This window comes from Saccopteryx leptura, chromosome 1, assembly GCF_036850995.1.
Source record: "Saccopteryx leptura isolate mSacLep1 chromosome 1, mSacLep1_pri_phased_curated, whole genome shotgun sequence".
Lineage (NCBI taxonomy): Eukaryota > Metazoa > Chordata > Mammalia > Chiroptera > Emballonuridae > Saccopteryx > Saccopteryx leptura.
The window spans coordinates 63,077,081-63,096,175 of record NC_089503.1 but is presented as its reverse complement, the minus strand read 5'-3'; the positions used below and the strand labels follow the sequence as shown (position 1 = coordinate 63,096,175).

The 19,095-nt window shown below is 37.9% G+C and overlaps 1 protein-coding gene across 3 annotated transcripts in view; it reads left to right on the top strand.

The window, feature by feature from the left end:
* RSF1 (remodeling and spacing factor 1) overlaps positions 1 to 19,095 on the top strand; it is a 174,668-nt gene that overhangs the window by 51,342 nt on the left and 104,231 nt on the right. For all 3 annotated transcript variants that reach the window (XM_066369263.1, XM_066369256.1, XM_066369274.1), the window contains exon 2: positions 4,736 to 4,827. In XM_066369263.1, the coding sequence (XP_066225360.1) occupies positions 4,736 to 4,827 (92 nt within the window). The remainder of the gene's footprint in view (positions 1 to 4,735; positions 4,828 to 19,095) is intronic.

Sequence of the window (19,095 nt, the reverse complement as noted above, 5' to 3'; positions counted from 1 at the left end):
CACTGGCTTGAGCCCAAAGGTTGTTTGCTTGAAGTCCAAGGTTGCTGGTTTGAACAGGAGGTTACTGGCTCGGCTGAAGTCTCCCCCGGTCAAGGCACATATGAGAAAACAATCAATGAACAACTAAGGTGAAACAACTATGAGTTGATGGTTCTCATCTCTTCCCTTCCTGTCTGTCCCTGTCTGTCTCTTCCCTCTCTCTCTGGCTTAAAAAAAAAATAATTTTGACTTCTTTTACATTTTTGTTTTTGGAGAGATAGAGACAGAGACAGGGAGAGAGATGAGAAGCATCAACTTGTTGCTGAACTTCAGTTCATTGATTGCTTTCTCATATGTGCCTTGATTGGAGGCTTCAGCTGAGCCAGTGACCCCTTGCTCAAAGTCAGTAACCATGGGCTTCAAGCCAACAACCTTTGGGCTCAAGCCAGTGACTGTAAGGCCATGTCTATGATCCCACACTCAAGGCCAGTGTGCCCTTAGTGTTTCAAACCTGGGTCTTCAGTGTCCCAGGCTGATGCTCTATCCACTGCGCCACTGCCTTGTCAGGTGGTGATCTCTTTTACTTTTGAGTGAACTGCTAGAAAATTTGAAGTCATGTGACTCATCTTATTTTCTATTGGACAGTGCTTTGCAGGATCCAGTGCTTTTTTTTTAAGTGAGAGGAGAGGAGATAGACTTCCGCATGTGCCCCAACCAGGAGCTACTCAGCAAGACCCATCTTGGGGTCTGGGGCCGATGCATCAATCAAATGAGCTATCCACAGCGCATAGGGCTGACACTTGAACTAATTGAGCCTCTGGCACCAGGAGGGGAAGAGAGAGAAAAGAGGGAGAGGGAGGGTGAGATTAGCAGATGGTCGATTCCCATGTGTGCCCTGACTGATTTTCATGTGTGCCCTGCCCGGGGGATCAAACCTGGGACTTCCACCTGCTGGGCCCATGCTGCATTCACTGAGCCAACCACCAAGAACCAAGGCAGAAAAGTAGAGTATTATCTATTTCTTCATGCCAAATCAACAGTGACTACACTTGTAAAGTGAGATGAAAAACATTTTTTTATATATTACTTTGACCTTGTATTTTTAAAAATAGTTGCAATTGTATTAAAAAAATTTTTGTGACTTCATATATCTGTATGATGTGGAGGACATGCATAAACAATGCAAAGGTTTCAGCCAGCTTCTAAATGAGTGATAACAGACAGTATTAACATTGTGGGCATTCCAGGGATAAAACTGTTGCTGGAATCATTGAAAATTCTCAGAGACTTTGGGGATTTTTATTTATCAGAAATTGAAAGGTTAATATATTTCAGGTGGGCAGAAAACAGTAAGCTGGGGAACTTGACTGAGGCCCAGATAGGGAGTGGATTCGGTATGCTTAGTGAATAGTGAACAGGCCAGAATGATTTGAATCACGATTTCAGTGTAGAAACGAGAGAGAAGGATTGGAATGTTAAGTTGACACTGAATATTGGGACTCTGAGGCTATGGAAAGAAATTGGGATGGGTTTATATGTAGGTATTTAGGGGGGTATAAGAGATATTTATGGACTGGGAAGTAACATTAAAGCAGTATTTTTAGAGGATTGGTTTGGTTATAGGAGATTATCCGTAGCTATTTTTGTGAAGGGAGAAGGTACAGTAATATCCTAGAGAAATTGGGGGAAATAAGGGACAGGTTTAAAATGTCAGAAGGCAGAATCATCAAGACTTAACTGTTTGGGGAAAAGTGAAACCGAGAAATTGAAACTGACTTTGGTTCCCTAAATATCAATAACAAAAATAAAAATAAAAGTGTTTAGCTGTCTATAATGCTTGGCAGTTTTGAAACTGTAAGATAGCCAATGAAGTCCTTTATTACTCATCTCAAATTCCTCATCTAGGGAGTGTTTAAAGAATTTGTCCAGAATCCCAGTCTCCTTGTGTTAAGTCAGGGGTCCCCAAACTTTTTACACAGGGGGCCAGTTCACTGTCCCTCAGACCGTTGGAGGGCCAGACTATAAAAAAAACTATGAACAAATCCCTATGCACACTGCACATACCTTATTTTAAAGTAAAAAAACAAAGCAGAAACAAATACAATATTTAAAATAAAGAACAAGTAAATTTAAATCAACAAACTGACCAGTATTTCAATGGGAACTATGCTCCTTTCACTGACCACCAATGAAAGAGGTGCTTCTTCTGGAAGTGCGGGGAGGGCTGGATAAATGGCCTCAGGGGGCCGTAGTTTGGGGACCCCTGTGTTAAGTGGTGGAGCCAGAATTGAGCCCCCAAGTCTTTTTCTTTCTAATGTATTGTCTTTGGCATCTATTTCATTCCCTAGGTCAATGCCTCAGGTTTTCTCGTCTCTTTATCACTTTGCACAACCCAGTCAATCACTAAATTTTATTGTTTCCTAAACATTTCTCATATCTGCCCACTTCTTTCTGAACCACGTCTACCTTAGTTCAGGTGATTTTCATTTATCTGGATTGATATTTTCCTGAATTTATAGCTAATCTCTGTCCTGTACCTCACCTCCTAAAACAAACAAGCAAATAAAAGCAATGTTTTCCTAAAATGCGATCGAGGTCTTTCTAAATCACAGAGCACTCTATTGCCTAAATTTCTAACTAAAATGTAAATGTCTTAGCCTGGCTTTAAGGCTGTTAATGATCGTGCCCTTGTTCTGTGCTCATACCTCCAGTTCATGATCACTTTGTTTTCCAGCTTTTTTGCATCTGCAGTTAATTCTGTAAGCTGTGTCCTTCCCTCCCCACCCCACCCCACCCCCTCTTTCTTCACTCTACCCTAAATCCTATATTTCAGGCCTTGGTTTAGTTTAATTGTTTACTTGTTTATAACCACCCTTCCCAGCTTCTCCCCTTATTGCCAACTCACCCATGGTCTTACCCCCATAAGAAGACTCTAAGTAGGCTCATTAAGTGTAGTGACTATTTCTTGCTTACTAATAATGGACCCACAAACATTTGTTGAATGGCTGAATGTTTTTATACAATACTTAAAGGTAATTTCAAGTTGGAAGTAGCTTTACTGGAGAATAAAGAATCTGAAAAAATACTGGTAACTGAAAAAATTTGTTCCATCATTTCCTAAACTGTACTTCAGAGCTTGTAGCCTGCAAGATATTGTGTATTGCACAAAAAAGGTTCTATGAACAAAATATATTAGGAAGTGCTGAATATCAAGTGTCTTGATATTCACATTGTACACAGGAATAATCAGTAAAAGCTTTAAGAAGTCTTGTGGTCAGAAAACATTTTTTTTAATCTAGCATTTTCCTTAAAATATTTGATTATGGAACCACTGTAGAGAGTACATTTGTAATTTCTCTTAGGTTACTAATGTTATTTGGGAAATGCTAAACTTGACTGGTGTGTGTGTGTGTGTGTGTGTGTGTGTGTGTGTGTGTGTGTGTGTGTGTGTCTCCTTCACTTCCCTTAGGTCTAATTAATATAATTAAACTATAATTAGTTTATGCCCAAAGGATATTTGGAGGAACTTCAGTTGTTTACAGTTAGAAGAGGGAATCTGAGGAAGAGACAGCAATCTTCAAATATTTGAAGTTTCCAATGGAAGAGGAATGAAATGTATAAGAGAATAAGAGCAAGAACCAGGGAAGAAGGCAGATGTTGATTATGTGTGAGGCCAACTTTCTGATAATTAGAACTTTGGGAGGTAAGTAAAATTTCTACTCCTGAAGGTTGTCAAGCATCCATCTATAAAGATGCTATAGATAAGGTTAGCGTAATAGATAAGGGATAGGTTGGAAGAATAGTTTTCTGTAAAGTTTGAAAATTATGAAACTATTTCTGAGATATCTACTAACTTGAAATATATTTTCCTTGCTTGTGTAAATCTATGTTGGTTTAGAGTTTTCAGTGAAGAAACCAAATACATGTTATGAGAAACGGTAGTTTTAGGTGTATATAGTTAAGTACTTTTACTTGTAGGGTTTTTTTAATAGACTTTATTTTTTAGAGCAGTTTTAGATGTGCAGAAAAATTGAACGCAGAGATTTCCCATATGCCCTTTTCTCCCCCCACAACTCCCTCCACTGTTCCCATCCTGCACCCCAGTGGTACATTTGTTAAAACTGATGAACCGCCTGACCAGGCGGTGGCCCAGTGGATAAAGCGTCGGACTGGGATGTGGAGGACCCAGGTTCGAGACCCCAAGGTCGCCAACTTGAGCGTGGGCTCATCAGGTTTGAGCAAAAGCCCACCAGCTTGAACCCAAGGCCGCTGGCTCCAGCAAGGGGTTACTCGGTCTGCTGAAGGCCCGCGGTCAAGGCACATAATGAGAAAGCAATCAATGAACAACTAAGGTGTTGCAATACGCAATGAAAAACTAATGATTGATGCTTCTCATCTCTCTCCGTTCCTGTCTGTTCCTGTCTATCCCTCTCTCTGACTCACTCTCTGTCTCTGTAAAAAACAAAACAAAAAAACTAATGAACCTACATGACACATCAGGATCACCCCAAAGTCCATAGTTTACATGAGGGTTTACTCTTGCTTGATGATTCTTTAAAGAAAATGTGAGTATACCTACTTCTCTGTCAGTTGTTTCTTGCCCTAGTTTAGTTTTTTCTGAATCAAAATTCTAAAAGGTAGTTAAAATCAACATCTTTTGAAAAATTATTCAGTGTGGGGGAAAGTTCTTTTTCAGTAATTTAAATGTCTATAAATTTTTAATTTTGCTAACAGTATTTTTTTTCTTCCTTTTAAGTACCAAAAGAATTGGTAGAGCTTCATTTGAAGTTGATGAGGAAGATTGGCAAATCTGTTACAGCAGACAGATGGGAGAAGTATTTGATCAAGGTAAATATTTGTAAATTGCCTCCTCTTCACTGAAATATTAATCTACCTAGCATAAGTTTGTTTCATAAGAAACTTAACTCTTAAAATAGTCTATTAAAAGTTGCAAAGAATGACTTAGACCAGGGGTCAGGAACCTTTTTGGCTGAGAGAGCCGTGAACACCACATATTTTAAAATGTAATTCCGTGAGAGCCATACAATGACCTGTGTATGTTATGCATTATCCAATAAAAATTTGGTGTTGTCCGGGAGAACAGCTGTGATTGGCTCCAGCCACCCGCAACAATGAACATGACTGGTAGGAAATGAATGGATTGTAATACATGAGACTGTTTTATATTTTTAACATTATTATTTTTTTATTAAAGATTTGTCTGCGAGCCAGATGCAGCCATCAAAAGAGCCACATCTGGCTCATGAGCCATAGGTTCCTGACCCCTGACTTAGACATTCCCATGATTACTATTAGTATGTGATTCTTTTTCGCTGCTACTAAGCAATAGTCTTGAGTCCTAAAGTTAGATTTCAGAGATATTATTCTCTCTTTTGTGCCTAATACTGTGCTTAGGACTTTCACATCTGCTTCCATTTAATCCTTAAAATTTTCCTGATCAATTCAAGTAAGATACGGATAAGACCCAAGAAAGTAATTTCCTTGAAATCAACACAGTATGCATAGTCAGAGCCAGAATTTGTTGCTTCCTCAAAAGGGAAAGTGTCCAAAGGACTTTAGGTCAGTATGAGAGACTTCTTAGTTATCTACAAGGCCAATTCAATCCTTAATGAGAACAACTTAGGTAATCAGAAAACAGTGTGTTTAGGAAAAATCCTATTAAAGGCAAGACCGTTTAGAAAAAATTACCTTGACTTGCATCTAAACTTTTAAGAACCACACAGTTTTTGGAAGGTTAAGCTGATGTATATACCTACTTTCATGATGTCTTCTGTGAGTGTTTTGAATTCTGTAACATACCAGAATATTAGGTTATATTTTTAGGTGATTAAAAGTCCATGTAATTTTCTTGTCTTCTTGTGTGTGTATGTACGCATACACACACATTATTTTCATATCTGGTTTTATTTTTTATATGGGAATATATATGATTATAGAGTGCTATGAAAAAAGGAAACAGGTTGCTTATTTTTATTATAAAAGTCACATGTGCTGTTCCAATTATCTTTGCTGTATAACACACCACTCCAAATTAAGTTACATAAAACAATAATCATTTTAGTCAGCTCACTGATTCTTTGGGTCAGGAATTTGGAAAGGTCACTTTCACTACACTCTGTTGATTGAAGCAACCAAAATTCTCCTTAGATTCAATGAGAGGAAATACAGACCCCAAACTCTCAAAGATGGTTGCATCTTTTGAAAAACTCAATGTATCTATATTTTTAAAGTTTAGTGCTATGGGATTTTCTAAAACCCTGGTTAACTAGTGTTTAAATATCTGAAATATGTTAAACTTGGAATGATAGTTGAGCAAGATTTTAGCTATATAAAGTGCTTTTTAAAATACCAGTGAAGTTGCTGTTTTGCCTTTAACAAAAATACTTATTAATGATTAGGAATCAAGGTCCTGGATCTTAAAAAGAGGTAGTAGAAAATCAGGACACAGATTTTAACATATGTTTAAAGCGTACAGCCCTTTGTAAATAGATCTTTTTATTAAAGTAGATCTGTTTGCTTCCATTTTCTTAGAACTAAGGTAGAAAATATTTTGTATACAAATTCCAGCTCTACTGTTAACGAACCTCAGAACCATGGATAATTTGCTTTGCCCCTTGTGTCTTAGTTTCTTTGTAAAATGTGAGATATGGATGAGATGATTTTGTAAATCCCTTCTGTTTTATGGTTGTAACCAAACATTCTGGTTCTTTTCTTTCTTTTTTTTTTTTAATTGCGATATAATTACATAACAAAATTTGCTCCTTGACTGTGTACAGTCTTTTCGCTTCTTAAAAAATATAGTGCTCACAAAAATTAAGGGATATTTCAAAATGAATATGAAGCTATAAAATATCCCCTAATTTTGTGAGCAGTTATATATTCACAAGTTTGGACAGTCATCACTATCTAACCCAGAATATTTTTATTACTCCAGAAAGAAACCCCAAAGTCATTAGTAATTGCTCCCCCTTCCCTGAGTCCTTAGCAACCACTAATCTATTTTTGACTATGGATTTGCCTCTTTCAGATGTTTTATATAAACAGAATCGTAATATGTGCCCCTTGTGTCTGGCTTCTTTCAGTGAGCAGGCTTTCAGGGTTTATTTGCGTTGTAGCATGTATCAGAATTTTGTTTCTTTTCATGCCTGAATAATATTCCAGTGTATGCATGGATAATACCATATTTATTTATCCACTTAACAGTTAATGATATTTGGCTTGTTTCCATCTTTTAGCTATTGTGAATAGTACTGCTGTGAACATTTGTGTACAGGTGTTTGGGTAGGCATGTGGTTTCGTTTCTTTTGAGTATGTAGCTAGAGTTTGTTTAACATTTTTGAGAAACTGCCAGACTGTTTTTCAAAGCAGCTGCAACATTTTAAATTTCCATTAGGAATATATGAGAATTCCAACTTATCCACATCCCTCCTCATCAGCATTTATTATGGGTTACTAATTGATTTATTTTAACCATGTTGGTGGGTGTGAAGTGTTATCTAATTGTGGTTTTGATTTGCATTTCCCTTATGAGCATTTTTTTCCATGTGCTTTTTAGCTGTTATAAATCTTTGGGAAAATATTCTCTTTTTCATTTTTTATTGGTTGGGATTTTTGGTTATTGAGTTTTGAGAGTTTTTTAAAAATGTATTCTGGACCCTTGAATGTATACTAGATCCTTACCAGATATATGATTTGGAAGCAATTTTTCCCATTTTCTGAGTTGTCTCTTTACTTTCTATGTAATATCCTTTGATTCATGAAAGTTTTAATTTTGATGAAGTCCAATTTATTTTTCCTTTTGTGGGTAGTGCTTTGGCATCATATATAAGAAAACATTGCTCAACCCAAGATCACGAAGACTTAATCCTCTATTTTTTTCTAAGAGTTTTGCAGTTTTAGCTCTTACATTGAGATCTGTGATGCATTTTAAGTTAATTTTTGTATATGTGTGAGGTTGTGGTCCAAATATATATATTCTTTTGCATTTGGTTATGCAGTTGTTCCATTGCCATTTGTTGGTAGGACTCTTCTCTCTTCCCCATTGTATTGCCTTGATATCTCTGTAGAAAGTCAGTTGACTAGAAATATGAGGGTTTATTTCTGAAGTCTTTATTCTGTTGGCTTATACAGTGTGTCATTCTTTATGTTAGTACTCTGTTACCTTGATTACTGTAGCTTTGTGGCAAATTTTGAAATTGTTTGTCTTTTTCAAGTTTGTTTTTGTTATTTTGCATTACTTGCATTTCCTTATGCATTTGAGGATCAGTTTGTCAATTTTGGCAGAAATTCCAGCTTGTATTGGGGTAGAGATTATGTATAATCAGTAGATAAAGTTGAGGAATATTGGCTTCTTAACAAAAGTGAGTTTTCTGATTCATGAAAACAGGATGTCTTTTAAAATATTTAGGTCTTTAATACCTTTCAGAAATGTTTGTAGTTTTGAGTCCAGCCATACACTTATTTTGTTCAATTAATTCCTTAATATTTTGTTGTTTTGGCGCTGTTGTAAATGGAATTTTCTTAATTCATTTTCAGATCATTCTAGCGTATAGAAATACCACTTAATTTTGTATATTGATCTTATATCTTGTACTTTGCCAAACTCATCTATTTGTCCAAATGGTTTTTTTGTGTGTGGATTTTTAAGACTTTGTATATACAAGATTATATCGTCTGCAAACCTATTTTTACTTCCCACTTTGCAAGCTGGATGTCCTCATTTCTTTTCTTGCATAATTTCCCTCACTAGCACCTTGGTATAATGTTGAATAGAAACGGTGAGAGCAGACATCCTGTCGTGTTCCTGATCCTAGAAGGGAATTTTTTAGTCTTTAGCATTTAGTGTGGTGTTAGCCAGGGGTTTTCATAGACACATACACTTTATCAAAATTTTCTTTTTCTAGTTTATTGAGTATTTTTGTCATGATAGGTGTTGGATTTTGTCAGATGTTTTTATCTGCATCTATTGAGATAACCCTGTGGATTTTGTTTTTTATTATTATGGTATATTACATTGATTAATTTTTATATGTTGCAACTTTGCAGTCCTGCAATGAATCCCTCTTGGTCATGGGCCATAATCTTTTTTATATGTTGCCAGATTTGGTTTGTTGGTTTATTTTTGAGAAATATCATATGGGATATTTGTTTTCTTTTTCTGAGATGTCCTTGTTGGGTACTGGTGTCTGGGTAATAAAACTGGCCTCATAGAATGAGTTGAGAAATGTTTCCTCTTTTATTTTTTTGCAAGTGTTTATGAGGTATTAGTGTTAATTCATTAACCACTTATTACAATTAAGCAGTGGGACATTGGCCAGGTAGCTATGTTGGTTAGTGCATTGTCCTGATACACCAAGGTTGCAGGTTCAATTCCCAGTCCGGACACATACAAGAATCAACCAATAAATGAATGTGTATATGGAACAACAAATGGATGTTTCTGTTTTTCTCTCCCTTTGTCTCACAAAATCAATCAATAGATATAATTTTATTTATTTATTTTTTTGTGGCAGAGACAACAGGATAGATAGGGACAGACAGAAAGGGAGAGAGATGAGAAGCATCAATTTTTCGTTGCGGCACTTTGGTTGTTCGTTAATTGCTTTCTCATATGTGCCTTGATCCGGGGACTACAGCAGACTGAGTGACCCCTTGTTCAAGCCGGCAACCTCAGGATCTCGAACCTGGGTCCTCCATGTCCCAGTCCGATGCTCTATGCACTACGCCACCACCTGGTCAGGCTAAATATAATTTAAAAAAAAAAATTAATTTAGCAGTGAAGTCAAATGGGCTTGGGCTTTTCTTTTTTTTCTTTTGATTAAATTTATTGGGGTGACATTGGTAATTAATAAAAATTATATAGGTTCAAGTCTACAGTGCTGTGATACATGACCTGTATATTGCATTGTGTGCCCATCATCCAAAATCAAATTTTCTTTCAACACCATATATTTGACTCTCTTTATCTTTTACTACCCCTCACCCCCTTCCCTCTAGTAACCATCAAACTGTTGTCTCTGTCTATGACTTACAATTTCATATACCACATATGGGTGAAATCATATGGTTTTTAGCTTTTTCTGACTCATTTTGCTTAGCATGGTAATCTCAAGGTCATCCATGTTGTCACAAATGGCAGTATTTCATCTTTTCTTATGGCTGAGTAGTAGTCTATAGTATGTATGTACCACACCTTCTTTATGCAGTCCTCTATCAAAGGACACTTTGGTGTCTTCAAGTCTTGGCTAGCATGAATAATGCTGCATTGAACATGGGTGTCCATATATATATATATATTTATTTTTATTTTAATTTTTTTACAGAGTCAGAGAGAGGGATAGATAGTGACAGACAGACAGGAACGGAGAGAAATGAGAAGCATTAGTCATCAGTTTTTCGTTGTAACACCTTAGTTGTTCATTGATTGCTTTCTCATATGTGCCTTGACCGTGGGACTACAGCAGACCGAGTAACCCCTTGCTCGAGCCAGCGACCTTGGGTCCAAGCCAGTGACCTTGGGTCCACATCCCAGTCCGACGCTCTCTCCACTGCACCACCACATGGTCAGGCCATATATCTTTGTGAATAAATGTTTTGGAGTGTTTCAGGTGCCCAGGAGAGGTATGCTGGGTTATATGGTAACTCTAGTCTTAATATTTTGAGGAACCTCCATACTGTTTTCCAAAGTGGCTATACTACTTTACATTCTCACCAGCAGTGAATGAGGTTTTCTTTTTCTCTAGAACCTCTCCAACACTTATTACCTGTATTGTTGATAATAGCTATTTTAACAGCTGTTGGGTAGACTCTCATTATGGTTTTGATTTGCATTTCCTTAATTGCTAGTGAAGTTGAGCATCTTTTCAGATATCTATTGGCCATTTGTAAGTCTTCTTGGGAGAAGTGTCTGTTCAGGTCCTCTGCCCACTTTTTCTTTTAAATGTTTATTTTATTGATTTTTAGAGAGAGAGGAAGGGAAAGAGAGAGAGAGAGACAGGAACATCAATGTATTCCTGTATGTATCCTGAACAAGGATTGAACTGGCAACTTCTGTGCTTGGGGACAACACTCCAACCAACCAAGCTATCTGGCCAGGGCCCTCTGCCCGTTATTTATTTATTTATTATTCTTTCTTTCTTTCTTTCTTTCTTTCTTTCTTTCTTTCTTTCTTTCTTTCTTTCTTTCTTTCTTTTTATCTATTTATTTTTTAGGTGAGAGGAGGGAAGATAGTGAAGCAGACTCCTGTATGTATGTGCCCCAACCATGATCCACCTGTCAACCCCATCTGGGGCTGATGCTCGATTACCAGTCTATTTTTAGCATCTGAGGCTGACCCACTGGCTGCAGGAGGGGAAGAGGGAGAGAAGGGGGAGCGCAAAGAGGGGAGGAGCAGATGGTCACCTTTTCTGTGTGCCCTGACTGGAGGATTGAACCCGAGACATCCATACACCAGGCTGATGCTCTATCCACTGAGCCACTGGCCACGGCCTTTTTTTTTTTAAAGATTTTATTTATTGATTTTTAAGGAGAGAGAAAAGGGGTAGGGGAGGAGCCAGAACCTCTTGAAATAATTTTATTTGCTGCTCTGTTTCTTTACTTCTCATTCATTCCTCAGTTCATTGATTTTTTTCCCCCTTCTTTCTGCACCATTTCATTCCAAAAATTTCTTTAATAGTTCAAGGATTTGAGCAGGTACTTATTGTTAAATTCAAATGATACTTTTTATTTCCTATCTTCTGTTTATCTGGTTGTTCTTTCCTTGAAACTTTCTCTTCTTTTGGCTTCTTTACTGCAATATTGATTCTCCTTCTACCCCTAGTAGTCTCTTTTACCAGATCTTCTTGTCTAAGCTCCTAAGTTTTGTACTGCAGAACTTTGTTCTAGACCCTCCTCTATTCTCATTTTGTATCTTCTTCCTGATGATCTTATCTATTCCTGTGACTTACTCCATATGCTAATGACTCATTTTTATTTTCAATCTTCTTAGTTCCAACACCAGTTTACTCAATTACGTATTAAAACATCTTTACTCCAGAGTGCTTCGATATTAGGGTAGAGACTAAACAATTGTAAAAATTACTCCAAATACAATGGCATATATATGAGAAATACATTTATATTGTTGTCATAACAATCTGACTGCTCTAGACTCTTGGGGCAGCTGTGTTCCATGAGATTTTTTAGGGATCCAGATTCTTTCTATCTCATTGTTTCACCCTAGGGCATTTTGCTTTTCTGTGTTGTGGAAAGTACTTCAGCTGCAGGACAGGGAAAGAAAAAAAAAAATCCAGGTAAGCAGCTTTCTTTTAAGAAAGGAGGCAAAAGTTGTACACATTACTTCTGTTCAGTTGGGAAGAGCACAGTCCCATGATCACACTGTGTAGAAGAGGTTAGAAAATAAGAACTCTTTCTGAGTGGTCATAAATTCAGGAAAGTGGGGAAGTTTGCAGATTTGAGTGGGACAACTGCAAAAGGTTTGGCTCCCCTCCCATTGGGAAGAGTATATATCCCCGTGTTGGTGAAGTCAGGCATAGCCATGTAACTTTGTTCAGTGAAATGCAAGGAAAAGAGATGTGGTAACACTTTTGGGCAGAAACTTTAAGAGCAGTGCATATTCTCTATTCCCTTTGCTGTGATGCCTGTTAGTTTTTAGGTAATGTTACTCATTTTGGGAGAAAAATGTTAGGTAGAAGATCCACTGCCAAACTGTCATTAACATATAATATAGCCCAGGAATAAACTTTTGTTGCTGTAAATATAGGGGTTGGCAAACTGTTTCTTAGAGAGTTAGATATTAAATATTTTAGGGTAGTGGTTCTCATAGCCTCTCACTGCTACAGACAATTTCTAAGTGAATGAATAATTCTGGTGTTCCAATCAACTTTGTTTATAAAACTAAGCATTCAGTCTGTGGGTAATAGTTTACTAACAAATACTGTAATCCATAGAGATTTGGGAATTCGTTACTGCAGCATAACCTGGAGTGCCCTGACTGATACCATTTGTTAAATAGCATCAACACCCCAACTTACTTTCCCAAATCAAAAACTTCAAATATCATTCTTTTTTTAAAAATTGATTTGAGAGCGCATGTGCACAAGAGAGATATTGATTTGTTGTTCCACTTATTTATTCATTCATTGGTTGACTTTTTATGTGCCCTGACCAGGGATTGAACCCACAACTTTGGGATATTGAGATGACGCTCTAACCAACTGAGCTACCTAGCCAGGGTCAAAAATCAATCTTGAGCCAGACAAAGCAGTGGCACAGTGGATAGAGCACTAGCCTGGGATGCTGAGGGCCTAAGTTCAAAACCCCCAGGTTGCCGGCTTGAGTGCAGGTTTGCTGGCTTGAGTGTGGGATCATAGACATGACCCCATGGTTGCTGGCTTGAAGCCCAAGGTTGCTGACTTGAACCTAAGGCCATTGGCTTGAGCAAGGGGTCACTGGCTCGGCTGGAGCCCCCTATCCCCCCAAGGCACATATGAGAAAGCAGTCAATGAGCAACTAAGGTGCCTGTTTCTCTGTTCCTATCTGTTCCTCTTACTGTTTCTTAAAAAAAAAAAAATCATTCTTTTTTTTAAAATAAATTTTTATTAATGTTAATGGGGTGACATTAATAAATCAGGGTACATATATTCAAAGAAAACATGTCCAGGTTATCTTGTCATTCAGTTATGTTGCATACCCATCGCCCAGAGTCAGATTGTCCTCCGTCACCTTCTATCTAGTTTTCTTTGAAAAAAAAAATCATTCTTGAGCTTAACCTGTGGTGGCGCAGTGGATAAAATGTTGACCTGGAATGCTGAGTTCGGCAGGTTTGAAACTCTGGGCTTGCCCTGTCAAGGTACACTCGAGAAGCAAATACTATGAATTGATGCCTCTCATTCTTTACTCCCCCTTCTCTCTGTTTCTCTCTCTCAAATCAATGAATTTATAAAAAGAAAAAGAATTATTCTTGAATCCTTTCTTTTCTTTCTCTTTTTCTTTCCTTCTTTCTTCCAGATTTTATTTTATTTTATTTTATTATTCATTTTAGAGAGGAGAGGGAGAGACAGAGGGAGAGAGAGAGAGGAGAGACAGAGAGAGAGAAGGGGGGGAGGAGCTGGAAGCATCAACTCCCATATGTGCCTTGACCAGGCAAGTCCAGGGTTTCGAACCGGCGACCTCAGCATTTCCAGGTCGACACTTTATCCACTGCGCCACCACAGGTCAGGCCTCTTTCCTTCTTTCTGTCTCTCTCTCTTTCTTTCTCTTTCATTTTTTTTGTTTCTTTCATTCTTTTTTTTGCGAGAAAGACAGGAAGGGAGAGGGATGAGAAGCATTACCTATAGTTAAGTCACTTTACTTGTTCATTGATTGCTTCTCATATGTGCCTTGACTTGGGGGGGGGGGGGCTCCAGCTGAGCCAGTGAGCCTGTGCTTAAGCCGGATGAGACCATGCTCAAGCTGGCAACCTCAGGGTTTAATCCTGGGACCTCAGTGTTCCAGGTTGATGCTCTATCCACTGAGCCACCACTGGTCTGGTGAGTCCTTTTTCATTTCCAAACTAAATCTTGACCTACATTTTCCTCTGAGATTCTCATTTAACAAATGAAGATACTAAGATCCAAAGAGAAATAAATACTTATTCTTGGTCATGTGTCCAAGTTAGTAAAAGATAACCAGAATTTGGAAAGAACTATCATTACTTTTATAGTATTTTTTTAGTAATCTAGAGTTTATTGTCTTGGTAATGGTACTAGTATCTATTCAGTCATTAAAACAGAAACCTGCTGGTCATTCTGGACTTCTCTTTGTCCTTCACGTCTAGTATATTACCAATCCCTGATTGATTTAGCCTCCTTAATCTCTCTCAACTCAGTGTACTCAATCCTTACTGCCTCTCTCCTAGCTGTGGTCATTATCTCTCACTTGGATTATTGTGGGAACCTCTAGGTGGGTTTCCCTGCTCCCAGTCTGTTTGAAACAGTTACAATGATAAAGTGAAATTTAGAAGGGTCTTTCTCTTTTGCTTTAAGCTCTTAATGTATTAGTCCTTGTCTTCTGATTGGGAAATTAATTTCTTATGGGACAACAAAGTTGGTAATGTGATGGTCCCTGATTTATTTTCTCTGCATTCTTTTCTTGCTATTCTATTTGCCTCATCAATATGCACTATATTCTACCATACGGAACTATTTTTGGTTTCTAGAATGGTCAGGCTGTTTCTGGCTCTTTGGTTCTTTGTATATGATTAAAGTATACCTTTTCCTGTCTTCCATCACTCACTCACTCACTCACTCACTCACTCACTCACTCATTTTTTTTATCTGTTTGTTTAATTTATCCATTGATCAGAGAGAAAGAAGGGCATGGGGGGAGAGAGAGAAAGGCATCAACTGGCTCTTCTACTTAGTTCTTCCTCTTAGTTGTGTACTCACTGATTGTTTCTAGTACGTGGCCTGATCAGGGATTGAACCGTGTGCGACCTTGGTGTGCCAGGAGGACGCTCTATCTGCTAAGCCATCTAGCCAGGGCCCACCACTATTTTAATATATCACTTTGTTTTATTTTCTTCATAGTATGTATCAGTCTCTAAAATCACTATGTTGGTTTGCTTTTTAAGTCTGCTCTTCTACAAGAATAAAAGCTCTGTTAGGGCAAGGATTTTTGTCATTCTTTATTACCTTTTTAACACCTGAATCAGTGTCTTACACATAGGTGGTGCTCACTAAGTATTTGTTGAATCAATAAATGGATGAAATGAATGAATGAACACTTTTCTCACAGAAGTTGTATGTAGTGTGTATGTGTGCATGCTTATCTCACCCCCTCAATCTCGTCACTGATATTCAGTGTTTCCATATTATTCTGTAGTATCCTTCACATGTCATTTCTTTCTTCGTATATAGTTCCTGGTTAGAGTATGTGAAATAGATCTCTGGTCTCAGACACCAGTCCTTTAGGATTAGGGCTTTACTATATGGCCTCACTTAAGCTTATCTCCTTAAAGACCCCATCTTTAGATACATTCATTGGGTATTAAGGTTTCAACATAGGAATTTTGAGGAGATACAGTTCAGTTTATAACAACCTGTGAAATTATTTGTTGAAGGAAAGTGATTGCTAATTAATAAAAAGGGGAGAGAGGTTGAAAACTATTACTTTTATAAAGTTTGCAGTTGTCAACATAAGAATTTATTAAAATTGGTTCACATGCAGCGTTTTATGAGCTCACTTGTTTAGCAAAATGGAGAGATAAACCATTATTTCTAGCCTGACCAGGTGGTGGCACAGTGGATAGAGTGTCGACCTGGGATGTTGAGGACCCAGTTTCAAAACCCCGAGGTTCCTGGCTTGAGCTTGAGCTCATCCAGCTTGAGTGTGGGTTTACAAGCTTGAGCCCAAGGTCGCTGGCTTGAGTAAGGGGTCTCTCGCTCTGCTGGAGCCCTCTGGTCAAGGCACATATGAGAAAGCAATCAATGAACAACCAAAGTGTCACAATGAAGAAGCAATACTTCTCATCTCTCCCTTCCTGTCTGTTTCTGGGTTTATCTCCCCTCCTTGCTAAAAAAAAAAAAAAGGAAAAAAAACCACCCTATCATTTCTGGGATTCTAGATCTTTCTTAAATTCTTAGTAACTCAGATTGATAGAATTTTAAGTGATACAAACACTCAGGTACTATCGTTGACATAAGGATATTTTGGGATTATTAAAAATTTGGTTTTATTGTTATATGCCTCTGTAATTTATTATGGAATGTGATTGTAGTGATTTCTAGACTAAGGAATAAAAGTGATTAATTAAGATTTTGATCCTGAAAAATAAGTTGTGTAATTCTGTGACTTGGCACATCTTTCCAGTTAGAACATAAAAAAATATTGAGGCCTGACCTGTGGTGGCGCAGTGGATAAAGCGTCGACCTGGAATGCTGAGGTCGCCGGTTCAAAACCCTGGGCTTGCCTGGTCAAGGCACATATGGGAGTTGATGCTTTCTGCTCCTCCCTCCCCCTTCTCTCTCTCTCTCTCCTCTCTAAAAATTAATAAAAGTAAAAAAAAAAAAAAAAAAAAAAAGAATATTGAGAAAGAAGGATGTCCTGAATCTGAGTTTTATGAATCATCATGTAGTAACGATGGTTGTGAAAGACACCTTGGAAAATAAAATTTATGGAAATTTCTGTCAGTTTCACCAGTAATTTGCTTGAATTTCTCAAAATAAACAACATATTTTATTTTGAATGTGTGCTACACCTCCCTTGGAACTTAAAAGTGACCCTATTTACTTGTGTTATTGCCTAGATTTGGTAAGTGGTTGGCTCCCAAATAAAAAATGTTAGAGGGAGAAACTGTACTGTAAACCTTCTCTTACTTTCTAATTGGTGGGATTACTTAGATTCAAACGTAATGTGGAATTTCACCCCATCATGGTTGTTGGTTGTTGTGGTAATAATAACATTGTACTTCCTATACTATTCTTTGAAATTTGTTAATTCTTATAAAATGTCTATTTGAAAATTTTTGAATGACATTTCATTTAAAAATAGTAATAGCGAATCAAGAATATAACTTCATTATATTATTGTCAAGTTTCTCAAGAAACTTGATTGTCTTCGTGATCTTTCCCATCTGGTTTCTGCCCCCACTGGGCCACTAAAAAATGAGCCTTGTCAAAATGAACCTTGCCATGTTGTCAGATTCAGTGGGCAGTTTTTGGTTTTGGTTTACTAAACTACATCTACAGATGAATCTTTAAAATCTCTTTTCTTGGTTTCATCTACCTTTAGTTTGCTTTTGGGTTTTCTTTTGTGGCTCTTTTCTTCAACCTCTGAAACATTTTAGTATGTATTGTGGAGTTATCTAGCAGAAAAGCTGGATGATGCCGTACATAACTCATTTAACGCAGGATCTAACCATAAATATGATTAACTAAATCCATAGTTGCTAAAGTTAGCAGATTTTTATCCTCCTGTTTGGTAAACATTTTTTGATGGCCTACTCTGTAAGGAAGTTGGTAAGGTACTGCAGGAGATATATGAGACACTGATGTTTATGGTTCTCAAGTTCAGTAAATAAAAAGACTAAAGTAGGCATACAAGTAAAGATAATGCCAGGCAAAATGTCAGTGCTTTTAGTGCAGTGTGGTATCAGGATAAAGCAGTTTTGGGTTATGCAAATATACTTTAAAATTTTCTCATTTTTCAGTGTTTGTGATAAAGAATATGACTTGTAAAAAGTAGATAAGCATTGATCTCTTACCTTCCTTTTAAAGAATAATACTTAGAGAATGTGAAAGATATAAGTAGACCATAATGATAAGGTAGGAAGAATTTGACATTAAAGCTTACTTAGAGAAATGGTCTCAGTGATTTTTTTTTATTTATTGATATATATATATATTTTTTGCATTTTTCTGAAGCTGGAAACAGGGAGAGACAGTCAGACTCCCGCATGCGCCCGACCGGGATCCACCCGGCACGCCCACCAGGGGGCGATGCTCTGCCCATCCTGGGCGTCGCCATGTTGCGACCAGAGCCACTCTAGCGCCTGAGGCAGAGGCCACAGAGCCATCCCCAGCGCCCGGGCCATCTTTGCTCCAATGGAGCCTTGGCTGCGGGAGGGGAAGAGAGAGACAGAGAGGAAGGCGCGGCGGAGGGGTGGAGAAGCAAATGGGCGCTTCTCCTGTGTGCCCTGGCCGGGAATCGAACCCGGGTCCTCTGCACGCTAGGCCAACGCTCTACCGCTGAGCCAACCGGCCAGGGCTGATTTTTTTTTAAGAGAGAGAGGAGTGAGAGAGAGAGAGAGAGAGAGAGAAGGGGGAGGAGCAGGAAGCATCACCTCCCATATGTGCCTTGACCAGGCAAGCCCAAGGTTTCGAATCGTCGACCTCAGTGTTCCAGGTCGACACTTTATCCCACTGCGCCACCATAGGTCAGGCTCAGTGATTTTTTTATGGAAGGCATTTAGAATAGTTGATAATGGGTTACATGAGTAGGCAAAAGTTTGACCCTTATGGTCTTTGCTCCTTGTTGTTACATTCATGAATATATTATATGGCAAAAGGGGCTTTATAGATGTAAATAACTTACTAATCAGTCAACCTTCAGATAGAG